This window comes from Harpia harpyja, chromosome Z (assembly GCF_026419915.1).
Source record: "Harpia harpyja isolate bHarHar1 chromosome Z, bHarHar1 primary haplotype, whole genome shotgun sequence".
In the NCBI taxonomy this organism is placed as follows: Eukaryota; Metazoa; Chordata; class Aves; order Accipitriformes; family Accipitridae; genus Harpia; species Harpia harpyja.
In genome coordinates, this window is record NC_068969.1 from 86,659,285 (window position 1) to 86,676,518 (window position 17,234).

General features: G+C 37.1%; 1 protein-coding gene across 4 annotated transcripts in view; it reads left to right on the forward strand.

Annotated features, from left to right (window-relative positions):
- The window catches only part of LOC128136990 (histone-arginine methyltransferase CARM1-like), an 82,429-nt gene that overhangs the window by 46,251 nt on the left and 18,944 nt on the right, over positions 1–17,234 (forward strand). For all 4 annotated transcript variants that reach the window (XM_052777506.1, XM_052777507.1, XM_052777508.1 and 1 more), the window contains exon 5: positions 6,742–6,852. In XM_052777506.1, coding sequence (XP_052633466.1) covers positions 6,742–6,852 — 111 coding nt within the window. The remainder of the gene's footprint in view (positions 1–6,741; positions 6,853–17,234) is intronic.

A 17,234-nucleotide genomic window follows, 5' to 3' on the forward strand; every position in this document is an offset into this window, starting at 1 on the left:
AACCAGATACTTCAGCAAAAGACAAAAGAAGACTTACACTGGGGAGATTTAGGATAATCTGCCTCCCAGCCACAGATTAAGTCACTTCCTAATTTCATTTTTTTAGTCTCCTTGAAATGCAAAGCATAGGACTAGTATATTTTACAATGTTTTTTTATTTTTTTTTTTTCTGTATTGCAATTAGTTGCACTAACTAAAGACTTTCTGGCCCTCTCCAGGACCAGTCCCCACGCACACTCTTCTCTGATTCCACCCTTAATACAGCAACAAATTCTGTAATGTAATCACATGTTATGTGGAAAAGTATTTCCTTTAGTAAGATTTTTAATTTATCAGCTTTCTAATTCTGTCATTTGCTCTTATGTTGGGAGGCAAAGGAGTATTGAAGTTCTAATTTTCTTCATATCGTCCCTCCATTGTGTCAATTTTTGTTGTCTCTTCTTATGTAGTCTTGCTTCTGAGGTCAGTGTTCTCAGTCCTCTCTGTCCTTTCCTGCATGAAGAAATTACGCATGTCCTGTTACCATTCCTGGCCTCTTTCTCAGTGCCACCATTAATTCTGCACCAACTGTTTTGATAAAGATTGGCAGGAGTTACCCATGGTGGTGTAGACAATGCCATACAATTGATTTATATTGCAGAATTCTAACTTCCGAGTTATTTTTTACTGTACTTCTTGTAAATCTTGACTTTTTTTCCTGGGACTGCATCTGTCCATTGAACATTGACCTTCACCAAACAATTCATAATGGTGCCTGGCATCTATGTTGTTGTTGATGATGATGATTCGTTTAGAACTTGGATGGTACATGAACAATTCATATTTTTCACAAAGTTATATTAATCAGCACTGAATTTAATTTATCTGTGCATTGTCCAGTGGCCTACCTTCACTAGCTCTCTCTGCTGTTTAATCACCAGATGTTGCGTCATCTGTGTATCTTGCTATGACTCTGCTCACCTCTCTTAAAATAACAAAAACCAGCAAAAACTGTTAGACTACATGTGACCTTCTGTAAGCAAATAGCCAGTTTGTAAGCAGCAGCCTAGCAGGAATGTTTTCTAGGTCTCAGAATGGTGGCTGAGACCATGTGAGCTCTGTTTATGCTGTTTGGGAAGCAGACTGCAAACAAAAATTATGGAGAAAATTAAGCTGCAATTATTTTTTTTTTTACCTTGTTGTCATTTTTGTCTTCTCTCCTCTTCCTTTCTTGTTTTTCTGTGTGCACTTTCTTTTAAAAGTAGCCTGTGACTTCAGCTTACACCAGCACAATGGCTTTACTATATCACGGAGAAGAGACTTTAATAACATATAAGCAAACACAGAACAAAACATTTCCCTTTAAATGTGTAGCACATTTATAGCCAAAATGAGGAGAGTTGTGTGAAATTTATCTGAATTAAGATCATTATGTTTTAACTAAGTTTAGTAATCAATTCAAGTGCAGCTGATTAATTTTTCTTTGCCATGCAACTTAGGTAAACTGTGCTTCCTTAAAAACTACAGTTAACAATTTACTGTCACAGAAATGAAACAAACCTTTGTAGAACTGAAACAAATAGGTTTCAGTCTCTGTAATTTCTTTCAGGCCTGAGACAATCCTCCTCTCCTCTTTAATTCAATAAGGTTAGTAAACTAGTGGTGCGCACAGGGCTGCTCCAGTTTGCTATAGGCATCAGAATCAAACCCCAAAGCATGTGGTATTGGATGATACCAGCTGGGTAAGTGGAGCTACTGTATCTTTAATGGATTAAATTTTGTACTGGAATATGTAACTTGAATATATGGTGGAAGAAACAGCAGAGAGAGGATTTTATTTGCCATTGGCTTCATGCCAAATAGGATGCTCCTGTGTTATAATGCAAAATGCAGGTTTATCTCAGCTGCTGTGCAGTAGTATAGCTTGCTTGCTTTTACTCTTGGTTTATTTATTTTCCCAACTGTTGGAAGTACCTTCACTTCTCTTCAGCATACCTAATACTAAGACAATTACAGGCTGAGTGTTGTTGACCACCCACCTAGAAAATGATCTTTCTTTTTCCTCATCCTGTTGAGAAATGGCAATTTTCAGAATAAATGTAGCTGAAAAAATTGAACTACCTACATTGTGGCAAAATGCTTTCTCATGAGAACATGAGAAACCTATTGTGCTGAGATTTGATCTGTTGCAAATATGGCAACTATATTCATCCTACATCCAGAAACTATAAGGCAGGCAGAAACATTTAATGATGGCAGTGAGGAGATAAAGGCAAAAAGGACATAATTATTTTAATACTTCCATTATTGGAAAAAGTTTTATTCAATTGCTATTTGTCTTATTGTTTCCTACCTGCTCTGCGTCCCCCCAATATATTTCTTTACCTTTGCTGCCTCCTTCTCTAAATTCTGTAATAATCTATTATACAAACATTTTTGCCTATAGTGAAGGGATATCTGCTGATAAAGTACATTTTTTTTTCTTATTCTGGGCTTTGTTTTTGAAAAAATATCTGTATGAGAAAGTGCAACTGGTTATCTGAGTTGTGCTGGACAAAATTAATTCTGGACCCCTTGAAAGGGTTCTTGGTGATAAATTCAAACACTGTCTGTCAGAGGTAAAGTACTTTAGAACAAACTGGGAGTAGTGTTTGGATTGAGCATTCATGTCTTTTGAAGCTTAAAAGAATAAGGAGAACTCATTCAGAATCTAATGAATCTGAGGCTGGATTCTTCACATTAATACAGTAATTCTTACTGGCATATACTCCTTTATATCTCTTCTTAGAAACAGTCATGTTAGAGCTTTCACTGTTTTTTAAGTAAAATTTTATCTTAGAATTTGAATTGTTATAGAGACAAAAGGGTGAGTTCAAAGTGTTTTAATTGGTTATACTAAAAAAAGGGCTCAACTAAATTTTACGGTGGCAGTGTATAATGCTGTTTCAAACTGAGTAAGGGCTGACACTTCTTTTGAAATTAAGTCTCAGGTTATGAGCCTTTTGAATTTTTTTCATTTGTAGTCTATTTATGCATAGTTCACTTAAAAGCAAAGCAACTAGAATTAGAGCGTGTCCAGTGCTCTTGGATGAAGGATCACACAAATTAGCCATTCACATTGTGCAAAGGCACATGCTAAAAAAAAAAAGAATATTTTCTGTATATAATCTTGCTGATATATAGTAATTTTGAATGATAAATGTCATTGTAGATATGGGACATTTTTGCTTTTAGTTTTATGTGTTCATCCAGTTGTTGCTTTTCTTTGTTTGACCTCTGCCCTCCACCCCTTTTATTCAAAAGTGCTTTTCAGGACTCTAATTGTGAGCATAAAAGCTCACACATGTGAGTAAGTCCCATTAAATTCACATTAGGAAAGCTATTCATCTGTGTAGGTGAAAGCAAGAGCAGTACTGACCTGTGGTCAGGAGGGCAGGGTATAGATTATTCCTGACTGATTTCTGATAATTGCTGAAGTAGCTGCATTTATATTTCAAAATAAATACTGAAACACGTACAATCTACTACCTTTCCTCTCAATATGCATGACATCATCATCACCCAACTGTCTACTATTTATTTTAAAATTCTGCTTTTCAGAAAGAAGCATGCTAGTACCATGTATTGTTATTTCACAGCACTTTTTCTTAATGACTGCTCTTACAGCTCTGTTAGGATGCTCTTCCTATCTAGAGGGAGCAAAGTTTTCTGTAGGAGATCCCAGCAATAACAGCAAGGTGTGCTATTGCAAGTTTGTTGGATTAAAGTAATTTAGGTCAGAAAGAACCTCTGCACATCTCTAGTCCAAACCTATACTGAAAGCAGGACCAACTAGACCAGGTTGCTTAAGGCCTGTCCAGTTACATTTTGACTGGATCCAAGGATGGAGATGCTACAGACTCTGTAGGCAACCGGTTCCAGTGTCTGACAACCCTCACAGTGAAAAAGTTTTACTGTATCTCTCAGAATTTCTTGTGCAATGACTTGTGTCTGTTGCCTTTTGTCTTAGCACTGTGTGTCTCCTTCAAGAAAAGTCTGTTTCAGTTTTCACTGAACTCCCATTAGGCAGATGAAGACAGCAGTAAGCTCTCCCGTTAGCCTGCCTCCTCTTGTTAAAACTAGACAAACCGATTTCTGTCAAGCCTCTCATGTCCACCAGCTCTCTAATTATCTTGGTGAACCTCCGTGGGACTTGCTGCAATATGTCAGTGTCTGTCTTGTGCTGAGATCAAAACTGGACAGTTCCCCAAATGTCGTCTTAAAAATGGCCTTTCTCTGACCTCTGCTGGCTGCACTCCAGCCATCAGCCATTCCATGCAGCCCAGCACCAACACAGCAACATCCTCCTTTACAAGTTCTGTCCTGGATCAAAGTCTCTGGTGTGCCAAGGGCTGTTCATCTAGCAAGTCTTACAGAGTGTGCCTGTGCCTGGTTGTACAGCCTCCAGCAATTCCCAGACAGTCACACACGATTTCTCAGCCCCTTTTCCCCTTGCTTCACTAATTACTGGACAAATGCTACCTCTGTGTCAGCTGCTTCAGTTTGGTGTGCTCATTTGTGTCTTCATTAGAGTTTTAATGTGGGTCAGGAGTGAGCTTCTGAAGTGAATTTCTACCATGGCCACTCAGGGTGCTTCAATTCACATTGTGGAGTGGTCTCAGAGTAAGCAAGCTGTATTAATTTTGGATGCAACTAAACTGGACTAAGCTAGCAGAAAATCAGACTACAGTTAGTCTTAGTAAATCATCCAGGAAAAATTGTTCCCATACAGCCATACCACCTGCTGATGTAGACATAGATGTAGTGTAAGAAATGGCATCAGAATTAGGTCTGTTAGAAAAAGCCATACTTCTCCATTGGATTTTTCACATTGAACTTGAGCAGTTGACTCTTCCTTATGCTTTCAACATATGCAGAGAGAGAAAGTGTTATTGTATTTGTGATTCCCATTAGGTATTGATAAATAGCCTACCAAACTTTGTCAGACCTATGGTTCAATGAAATTGGCCTTGATTTGTCGTCTTCTCCCTCCTCCTTATACTGATACTTACTGTCACTTGCTGTTCCAAAGAGCTGGTTCTTCTGGGTATAGGAGCATATTCTAAACACCTGCCAAAGCATGGAAACAAAACTGGATCTGTAACAGCCTGTCATCTGTGATATAAAAAAATAAGCTTAATAAAATCATCCACCAGGAAAGGAAATTATTAAAGGCAAGGTTCTGGCTTCTATGCCAAACTTGAGATTATGTGCAATATCAGAAGCAATGTTAATTTATTTTGCAGTGGAGTACTTATGTAACACAGATTCATATTATCTGCAACAAATTCAGGCCATGTGTGTTAGACTACATTCTTTAATACATAACCTAAATGTCATGTAGAGTAACTTTTGGGGAATGGAATGTGCCCTTCATTCTAAGAGATTATTTTTCTGTCAAAACTATTCTGTTTGAATACACAAAATTTTTCCTTTGTGTTTTTAAAGGCTGGTAATGGTAAGCAATGTGCATCATATAGGAAGTTGGGGCAGAGAAGCAATAAAGAACAGGGGTAGCTGGTATACTAAGCTGCAGTATTACTCTGAATCTGTATTATATTTAAGTGTCTCTGCTCTTGAGTCTTGAGATTGGGTCATGGCTGTATCTAAGTTTCATGGTTGAAGTGCTTTGAAATCTTAGGAGGTTCCATTTCCAGGTGTCTTAAATCACCTAACGGGCTTGCAAATTTCATATCTTGCATCAAAATCTAATGAGAATTTCAGCCACAGGGACAGGAAAACTGTAGCTCCTTGTTTTCAGTCAAGCACAAACCCATAGGAGGAATCTGAATGGTGAGCTGTTCTGTGAGATTTTTCTCAAACCTGGTATTATAATTTGGGGGAAGCAAGGTACTGGTATTAGCCTAATACTGTTGAGCAGTATAAAAGTGGGCTTTGCATCAAAGATCACATCAGTCACATCATCTTAACCACTTCTCTGGCAGTTAGCCTTTCTTTCTGGGTACTTATGCCTCTGCAGCAGTGTTGAGTGACCTGTACAACAGAACAAAGCTAGGAACGAGAGGCTTGTCTGGACCATTGCAGTAGTCTCTGGCTTCGCATTACACTATACATTGAAACAAAAATTTTGATCCTTTGAAACATTTCAGTCACCATTTTGGCTTGCAACAAGTGAGCCACCTGACTGATGGAGAAAAATGAGGCTTTGGGATTTATGTTTAACTGAGGGACTTTGAGAGTCACCACATCAAGCAGTGCAATTAAAGGTCTAATACTAACGTCAGCAAGCAGAACCAATATTTGAACAAAGATACAGAGTCTGGTTTTATCCAAGATACTTCCACATCAGAGTGATTTTTCATTCAGAAAGACACAATTCTGTAGTCCTTCAAGGAATTACCATTGTCATGTCTTGTGTCCCTCCCCACTGTATTCAGACTACCCTTGTTTTTCAAATTTTTCTCCTAAAGAAACTGTTACAAAAAACTATTTCCTTCAAACCATAACCCTGTATTCACACATGAAAACAATCCACAGACTTAGACTAAAAATACGCTGCTGCTGCTAAAATAAAGAATAGGGACATTAAAACTCTTCATTAACAAGTTTTTCACTTTTTCAAGTGAAATTAGTAATATGTTTGTATAATGCCAGGCTTACTAAATGCAGGGTAGAGCTATGAAAATTTAGTTACTTAAAAGAGGTGTCAGGAAGTGACTTTTTGATTATTTTGTTTCTTTTGGTCTGCCTTTTGCTTTCAAGGTGGTCCTAGATGTTGGCTGTGGATCAGGAATCCTTTCATTTTTTGCAGTGCAGGCCGGAGCTAGAAGAGTCTATGCAGTTGAAGCCAGTTCAATGGCAAAATATGCGGAGGTAAGTGTTTTTCACCTGATCCAAGTGTTAGAATGGTGTAGAGTGAAAATGTTAAGAGATCTAGAACTGTGCCTCAAAAAGGCTAATGTTGAAGTCTTCAGTGTGATTTTTCTAAGAAGTCAGGTCTGTAATGGGCAACACTTTTTGGAAGGTAATTTTTGAAGGTGTTCTAATGTGTCAAATAAATAAACGATATGATTGTTGTTTCTGTGAAAATCGGTGAACAGTCATTAACTGTGGTTGAACTTTTTACATTCAGAAGGGAAAAATTAAAGCAGGTGGTGTTTTCATGGGTTCTGTGCAAAAACATTTGAGTATTTTTTTTCTAAGATGCTTGGACATCTGGGTGATCAGACAGTTGAGTTAGTTTCCTGCTAAGTGTGATCAGTTAGGTCTTTCAACCTTCTTATGAAACTGTGTTCTTAGGGTTCAAAAAGGACATGTCCAAAGAATACACTTGGTTTTAAAACATATTTTTCAGGCATTGTTTTTACTAAGCATTTTCATACGATTAAAAAAAAATTTAAACACTCAGAGTGGTATTGGTAACTAAATGGCTTAGAAGTTCACTTCCTAAAAAGTGCTAATCCCAAATGCCAGCAACAGCAGACATCTCCATGTTTTTTCTCACTGTCTCTGCTTATTTAGGTGAACATCAGAATGTGTGTGGAGAAGTGTGAGCATTATTGCCATAAATTTTGTCAACACTGATCACCTCTAGCTGAGTTTTAAAAATAGTTTTAATGTGGAAGAGGGTGAAAAGTGGCAGAGGGTTTCTCATCCCATACCTAGAAAAAGTTTGCAATATCTAGATGTTAATTTTTCTTTTTGCTTTACTAATCTGGAATACAAATGTTCATAAGCAACTTTAGGAGTCCATAGTACCTCTAAGTCCACACAATGAGTATGCAGTGGTTCAGTGAAAGTTCCTCCTGCATGTCCTGATACAGCAGTCCAGCCTTGCTCTTGGTGAAGGCTGGCGAACACCAATTGTCAACTGTAACATTGTGAAGGAAATGCATTGTTATTGGAATTCGAGATAATCTGGTCTTAAAGAAGAAAATGTCAATATTAGACATTTTTATTTCTCTCCAGATAAAAGTAGTTATTAATGTAGAAATTATTTGTATTTTTCATTCCAGCTTAAATACAGGATTCCAGAATCTCCCCATATACATTTTGCATTAACTTATGTATTTAGGAAGAGTGTTGTTTCATACAATCATTTTCTACTTCCGCCTTATTTGTGTTGCTATTGACAAATATTTTCTTATTATGGGTGTGTTACTTTTGGAACTGGAGAGGATGTACTAGCCTAACTTAGCATATATGTACTGAAAGCACATTTCTATTTTCTTATTAAAATTTGAATGATTGGAAAGATTCTTTGTAATTAAAGGGATTTTTTTTCTGATATCTGTCATTTTGTCAGACCTATCAGAAGCATAAAAATGTTAATATATGGAAGGTATCTCTCAGAGGGGAGGGTGATTTTTATTTCACATAGGATTTTTTAAACATACTATTTTGTGCAATGTCTTTGTTTCATGATAGACAGAAGTTTTATTTATGAAAGCATAATAAAAAGAACAAAAGAGAACTTGCTTTTCCTAGTAGTAGTATAATGTGTAGTAGTGAGTATCATGTACGCCTTTTTGGTCACAGGTTTGAACTTCACTCCAGCCAGAAGTAAGCAAAATGACTAGTTGTGAAACGGCACATGCTGCATTTGTTGTCTATCAAATATTGTGTATTTTTTGATGCAATATAGATGTAAGTAATATATCTGGCAACTTATTGATAGAGAAATAGCATTAATCCATTGATTTTAGAAATTAAATTGCTTTTCTCCTGGGGTGGTTGAAATGCTAAACTGCTTAAAACTATGATTGATAAAGAGGAGTAAAGAACCTTTTATTGATAAGGAGAAGTAAAGAACCTTAAGCAGCTGTAAATACTGGGTTATACTGGCTAAAATGTCAGAGTCTCAGTTTGATAATTCATAGGTTTTTGGTCATTTTCTTCTCCTTCTGCTTCCCCAAACAGGACTCAGTTTTCAGAAGAAATATAATGGACTTCTATAGGCATAATTTATTGTGAAAACTTGTTCACTCATGAAATGTATTGCAGATCAGCTGATCTGTTAACAAATAATGTTTAAAGAATTTAAGTTTATTCAGCATAAAGATGCTTAGCCTTAGGTATACTATTTGTCATCTCTTAATATTCCACAGTAGGATTTCATTAGTATGGTTTGTCAAGTATTTGGATTATGAGAAGAGCATTACTTTCCATCCATTTCTTCTCTCATTTCTGTATGGATTTATTGTATTTTTTATCTGTTTCAGATATGTGTAATAATGTTGAATGTGAGATTAACAAGCCTTGTTCCTTTTTTAAATTTTTTTCTGTTTTAATACAAAACACTTAAAACCAATACAATGAACTACTGACTGAAGGGAAATTATATTTGAACAATGCAAACTAATGCTGTAATACTTTTTACTGAGAGATTTGTTGGGTTTACAGTAAATTTCTCTCTATGGTTGGAGGTTTATTTTCAAAGAATGGTATTAAAAATTTAGCACTACAATGCAGTTATCAGAAATCAGATGTCTCTTTGACAGTGTTGAAAATTCTGCACTGTGTACAGATGTGTGTTGTGGACACATATTTAGCTAACGGTCGCAAGAGCATTCCAGACGCCTTTAGAAGGCCTTGAACAGAATAAACAAGAAGACAAAAAAAGAAAGATACCAATTAGAAGAACACAGGTGCGTATTCCATGATAAAGGGAACTTGGCACAAAGAACCTCAGTTCAGCAGTTTATCTTGACCAATTAGACTGAGACAAGTTTCGCATGTTTTAGTTAGTATAACCAATTATGTCTTATGTTTATGCGCGTGTACAGTGTTGATATAACCAATCATTAGGTGTAACTAGGCACGTGGACAGCACATGCTAACCAATCTTTAATCAGCTTATGCGTGAACGGGAACCAGAATGAGTATATAAACCGAGCTATTTGGGCAATACAGTGGCATCTGCTTGATCATATTGATTGTGTACAGTGTCCGTGACTTCCGCGTCAACAGATGTGCAATGGTAGAATATCTGAAAAATGTGTTGGAGGGAAAATTCATAGCAACTGCTTTATTAGGAAACATACTGGCTGTTGCTTAGTCACTCATTTATTTTAGATTTTCACTGGAGAATCTCTCATGTCTGTGTCACTCTGTTCTGTGTAGTAGTTGGGTGGCTTTTTCATTGGTTTGCAATATGCTTGCACTTCTGTTTTGTTCCATGGCCTCGTTAAGCTGTTCAGAAAAGCTAGACAGACCTGAGCCTCTTTGTTATGGTTGTCTGGTTGTCTATATGTTTGACAGAATTCCAGTGAAGCTCATACAGGTTTACATTAGGCAAGTTCTATTTGCATTTAAACTAAAAATGACAATAGAAGATTAATTTGTAATTTATATAATTTTAAAATGCAACTCATTATTACAGTCTAAGGACTGTAATATTTATTCCCCCCTCCAGTACTTTGCTGTTTCCCTGCACTGAAAAGAATAGCATTTAAAGGAATTCTGAATATTATTGTCACCTTTTGTTTACTTTCATGTCAGTCTGGTCTACCTATTGGATATTCGTTTTTTACTAACACAGACAATAGTTTCTGCCTGGCATTTGTGTATCTGAGGCTTACCTGCCATCTTTTTTCCTGTTTCAAAAACTTCAGCAGAGGAGAGAGAAACCCTGTGAACCTTTATTGTGACTCTGCACCAGTTTTTCTTCTGTTTTGTGACTCCATGTTTTGGATATACAACTGCTGGCTGCTGGCTCCTGCCATGTGCAGTCCATGGTAAAGAAAGAAATTTGAAATAGATCTTACCTAACAAACCAGTTTGTAACAGGGAGGAAATTGTGTAGAGTGAATGATAGCCAGTGCTCTTCAGTGGTGTGTGCATGAGATGTGCGATCTCAATCTGCTAATTTCACTATTGCAGTAAATCCTTTGCCAAAAAAAATGGTGGGGAGCAGAAGAAATAAGGCTGAAAGTGACTGGTGCTGGTAGTTTTGTCTAAACAGGAGATGTGATTCTAAGCAGCTTATATAGGACCAAGGGGAAACATTAATGTTAACAGACTGGGAAAAACATATAAGTAGAGCACTTGGATAAACAGAAAGAAAGAGCTACTATGCATGAGGAAAATGTGATTGTATTGTGGAGGTCAGCTAGTAATGGGATCATTAAAAGTAAAAATAATTACTTCTGGTAAAATGCTTGTCTGTCTGTCATGATATGAGACATGAATAGTGAGTTGTTAAATGTAAGATCTGTTGCAATAGCCAAACATGAGGGAATTAATTTAATGAAAGACAATTAACCTTGCGTGGACTGTGTTACGACTCCTAGGAGGGTGCTCATGTGTGGGTAGACTCAGTTTGCCTGCAAGACACATACAGGAATTTAGAAAAGCATTTGATGTGCACTGGGGGCAGTCTTGCAAAGATTCTGTCTCAAGCACTGTAATGTTTGCAGTTACTTGCTATGTAGTGTTTAGGTGATACTTATGTGCACCTTACTATCTTCTGTGCAATAAACAAATAACCTGCACCTGTTTGTGTTTTCTGTTATTTAGATTAAAATACTTTAACTGTATTTAATTATGTGGTAAATTGTCTGCTGTCTCATCTGGTATGTCAGATGCTGTGTGTGGTGGGGTTTATATGGTATGGTGATAGTGCACACTAAAAACTAAAGGAGGGTAGATTCAGACTAGATATAAGGAAGAATTTTTTACAATGAGGGTAGTTAAACACTGGAACAGGTTGTCCAGGGAAGTTGTAGATGCCCCATCCTTGGAAACATTCAAGGTCAGGTTGGATGGGGCTCTGAGCAACCTGATCTAGTTGAAGATGTCCTTGATCATTGCATGTTGGGGTTGGACCAGATGACCTTTACAGGTCCCTTCCAACCCAAACCATACCTTGCTTCTATGAAAAAAATGAAAATAAAACATTTGCAGTATGTTGCCATATATTTTAAGTTTTGATATAAGTGTAATTATGCCTGAGAGCTCCTGTTAGGCAAGGTCAGTGTTTTGGGTTTGTGTGGTGGGGTTTCGGTAGCGTGGGAGGGGGCTGCAGGGGTGGCTCCTGTAAGAAGCTGCTAGAAGTTTCCCAGCTCCAAGTTGGACCTGCCTCTGGCCAAGGCTGAGCCCATCAGCAATGGTGGCAGTGTCTCTGGGATAACAGATTTAAGAAGGGGAACCTGCAGTGGGGAGGGGGATTGGAATGTGAGAGAAACCCCTCTGCAGATACTGAGATCAGTGAAGAAGGAGGGAGAGGGGGAGCAGGGGAGGAGGGGATGCCCCTGCAGCCTGTGGTGAGATGGCAGGCTGTCCCTCCCCAGCCCATGGAGGGGAGCAGATATCCACCTGCAGCCCAGGGAGGACCCCACGCCGGAGCAGGGGGATGCCCCCCAAGATGGCTGTGACTCCATGGGAAAGCCTGCGCTGGAGCAGTCTCTGACTGAAGGACTGTAGCCCGCAGAAAGGACCCACGCTGGAGCAGTTCGTGAAGGACTGTCTCCCATGGGAGGGACCCCACACCAGAGAAGAATGAGGAAAAGTTACTTACAATCTTGGATAAATGCAGCTGCTGCTGAGGTGTAAAATCTGAGCAGGTGGACTTGTATAAAGCTTCCTGATAGACTGACTCTACTAATTTGACTGTCTTTTGCAGCTGTGTAACTGTACTCTTCTCTATGACAATTGATGATTACAGCCAATTAAATGCTCAGTCATGTTTTTGCTCAGCGGCTTGGAAGGGCCATCTGTGAGTCTTGATGTTTACTTTTGAAAAATCACAGAGAATGTGTATGTCAAATTAACTTTGTATTTCTGTTTGGGTTTTTTGAAGTGCTGCACAAAGGCATGTTGTTAACAAATATATATGTTTTCCCCTACCTGAGTCCTCCAAGACTTCTGTTTACTGGGAAGAAATTATTCTGTTTTCTCTGTATCCCCCAGCATTTAGTATGTTAATAAGTTTAATTACAGCAGAACTTTCAAACACATAGTTCTTAAGCATCTCTAAAAAGTATATAGTTGCACAATTAGATAGAAAGCTATTGGACTATTTGTATTTCAGTATTAAGGATGCTGTCATGCTGTTTACTGTTTTGGCAGGGTTCATATAGCACTGCTTGCACAGATTATCTTTTAAATCTATGTGAAATACTTTGATCTGTTTGCCAACTTTGGAAGTACTTGGAGAGTAAATTTTTTTGGTTTTCAGAGGGTTTTTTTGTTCCATGAGGAATTTTGTAGAGTTTTGTTTGGTTTCCAGAGAAAACAGATTCTTGATTTTCATTAGAGATGGATCCTGGTGTCAAAATGTAAATAGTGTTTCATGATATTTCTGGGGGAAGTCATATGGAAAAGGCTTGAATTATTCATAGCTTTATATGATCCATGACATCGATTATCAGGCTTACGGAACAGTTGGGCCTGGTTTTGTGTCTCTGTTTCATGGGGTGAGAGATCTGCTGTGTCTGGATATAAAACTGGACCTTTCATGAGGAGAGATGTATGTTAAGAAGTTTCTGCTTACCTGTATGTATTAGAGACATCAGTTTTGATCTGTCTTTTTTGTCAAACAAACCCTTACTATTTTACCAAGGACTTTTGAGCATTTAATTTTAATGAATGCTGCATGAAAAAAGGTAAACGAAAAAATAGCCAGAACAACAACATGGCCACATTTGGTGGCAGACTGATGCAACTAATTTGAAGTGAGCACATAGACCAGGTACAAATTTAACTGTTTGTATTTTAGTTTAAGGTATCAATTTAATCCTCCATCACTGTAATCTTGCCCTGCTTTCAAAGTCTTCTGAAATCCAGGAGAATCACGAGAGCACAGCTGTTGAAAACAACACATTCCTTTCAGTCACTGACAAAATAAGATACTGGGTGGAATTTCTTTTTTCCCCTGGATTTTTTTTTTCCTCTAAAGCTATGAAATATTGAAACTACTTCAGTCCTACAGACACACTGTGCTGACCATAACTTGGTGATTACAGGAATTTATGAAATACTGTGTGCGAGGTGAGAACGTTGTCAACACACCCACTCAGATATACCTCCTCTCCTTTTGCCACAGATTTGCTATTGATTCCCAAAGGTATTGAGTCAAAAAGCTCTACTCTCATCACCCTTAGCTGCTTGTTCTTCATTTGCCAGTAAGATTTTTTTTTTTAAAAGGCACAAAAATCGCTAATATTTAAAAAAGAAGCTTCAACTTAGATTAGTAAAAACAGTAAGCTGTCAAGATGAAGATATGGGTTGGGGATTTCAGTGTAAGAGATGAAGAAATAGGTTCTGTAAGGCATATTTTTTAAATGACATGGCCAATATTTCTTCCGGAGCAGCAAAGTCATATTGATGATGGCATAAATAACTTTCTATGTATAAAACACACAATTCATGAAGGTGTTGCAGAGGGTGAATTAACTTAATAATCCTGTCAAAAATAGGGTCAGTTCAAACAAGATGGAGGTAGTTGGGACAAAGAGTTAGTTTATAGTTGTTAGCTTATAGCCTTCTCAAAGTGATTTATTTATTTATTTTTAAAACTCACTTGTGAACTAATATTGCCTGGGAGTAGAAGTTAACAGTATTTTACATGCATTTGATATAATACACTTTTGTCCTGTATATGTTGTAAACTATTTGTTAATTCTGTAGAATCTTGTACAAAAGAGACGCATGGAATTTGTGGGAGACCGGTAGGTCTCCAAAATTTAATATCAGTTAATTGATTTTTACTTCTCTTCCTGTGATAATGAGCCACTAGTCACAGTTTGTCAATGCACAGTATGTTTCAGTTTCAGAAAAATAATCTTTGTGTTTAAAAAATAATTTTAAAAAACTTAAATTTTTAAAACTTTCCAAACTAGCTTTTCATTGCCACCAATCCAGCTAGATAAGAACTGTCAATTAATTAAACCGTAGTAAAAATTGCCAAAAAAATAGCTGCCATAAGACAAGTGATGTTCTCCCTGAAATAAATCAATGTCTTAATCTAGTCTGTCTCAGATATACATGTAGAAATACTTGCTTAAACTGGCATTCATTGGCTTCCTGACAATCCTGGTACACAGACTGAGATTTTGGCAGATGCAGAATTGCCTTGATTCTTCCAACCCCTGTTAGAGCGTATTGGTGGGACATTGAGAAGAATCTTGTGTGAATAAGCAGGGGTTTCTGTTCCCTGAGACTCTGTGGCCAAAATCTGACATCAGCTAAGTTCCTTTTTAAAATGCCATGTTTATTTTTTATCCGTGTTAAGCTTCAGAAGGCCAAAAGCACAGGGAACTTTAGCTTCCCAATTCATAGCTACACTCTAAAAGAGAGGATAAGTACCGACAGTATTTCTTTGAATTTTCTTTGGGTTTTTTTCTGTATCTAAGTGTAGGAAAGCAAATAAATATTGATGATTTTTTTTTAAGTTGTGTAATAATAATAAGGAATAGCAATGGAAAACCTTTTCTATTTGTCTCCATGCTCATATTTCCAGTAAAAATAAAGTTTTTCATAACATAAGCATCTCTGCTGCATGTGAGAGATATTGTAATGTTCTGCTGCCCTCTAGCCAACTAGGTGAGTTATCTGTCGCAGTCTGTGAGGGTCTGAAATGATTTAAGCATCTTGCCTTTGTACGTTCATGCTGCTGCTGAGCTGTTATTTGGCAGTTAATTATTTTTAGAATCAGAATTCACCTGTGAGCAAAATGGTAATTTCATTTCCAAAATGAAATCACATCATGTGTCTGCTCACATAGTCTCTGGTCTAAAGAACTTTTAAAACAAAATCTGTCAACCTGTTCTTAGAAATGGGTACAAACACTTGTCAGTAAAAGAAGCAGCAATGTTATTTACCTAATTGATAGCATGTTAGTGTACAATGATTTTTGTTTTGCTTAGTAGTTTTATTGTCATATTAGCATGTAGTTTATATTGGCAGGTTATGACTGAAAATCATTAATTGTATCACTCATTCAAGCTTTAATGCAAATTCTTATTAGGTTAGCTATAAGCAAAGAAGGTGCTATAATTCCACTGGACAGTGTTGAGAAGGTATTTAATAGCTAGCATTTCACTTCATTTGAAGGAAGCTAAGTAATTCAAATATTTGATACAGGACCATAAAATTATTAGGACTTTATGAAGTATTGTGGTCTGTTCTATAAGTGTTCTGGGTTGGGTTTTTTACTAACTGCTTTAGCATATTCACATTTCAGTGAATTAGCTAATAACATTAGTCTCTTTCTGTAGTAAAATGAGTCATAAGTTTCATCAGTGTTCCCTAAGGCCCAGTCTGTTTTGGAAAAGGTTTGCTGAAGTAATTATGCACTTCTGTTGATGCTACCATTATACCAGTGCAAGTACCTCTGTGAAGGAGAGTTTTCTATTACTTACTGGATTGTGTATACTTGTTTTTCCTGGTATCTCAGGACATCAGTATAAATCTCCTACTGTGCTGTTGCAAAGGATGCTTCATTTTCTAGAATCTCCTAGGAGACACCTTGGATTAGTGTGAAATAATTGCTTCTTTATAAGTTTGTGCCAGAAGAACCCAGATTCTACTCATTATTTAAACATAAGAAGTTCATATACTTCCCTGTTTGTCCGAGTACAGTACACCTAAATAGGATACGCATCTATGTCTAGATACATAGAGGCTTTGAAAAGGTGGTTCTTTTTCTTAATAACTTGCTGTATTGAACAAAAATTTTAGCTCCATTTCTTCTGTTCATTAAACATTTTGCTATGAGGTTCACTATGGCCACAGAAGTGGATAAATCTCCAGTATCCTGGCTCTAAGTACTGGCCCATTTGAATGTGTTTATGTGAATATAGTGCTATGCTCCATTTACACTTAGAAATTACTCACTGCATACTTTTCAGCTCTTGAGTTTCTTCATCCTTTCATGACTACGTAACTCACTCAACAACAGTATTTTTAAAAATTTGGAGAATTAGGAAGACCCTTTCTTTGTAATCTTCTGTATTGAATTAAAATACCCAATACTTTTCCTGGTAGATATTTTTTTTCTTGTAGATATTGATTACAGTTATTTCTTCCAGGACAACAGTACTTGCATGGTCACTTGCTGATTCCACACAATGCATTTCTTTGACTTCGCTCCAGTGAGCCCCAGTCTTTAGAAATTTTGGTGTAGCAAGGAAAAAATATGTGACCTTTCTATTCTGTGTTGATTAACAGACTGAGGTAGTTGTTTACACTATAGGAGGTTTAATGCTAATTAAAGATCTCTGATATAAATTCTGCTAATCGAAGGAGTCAACACT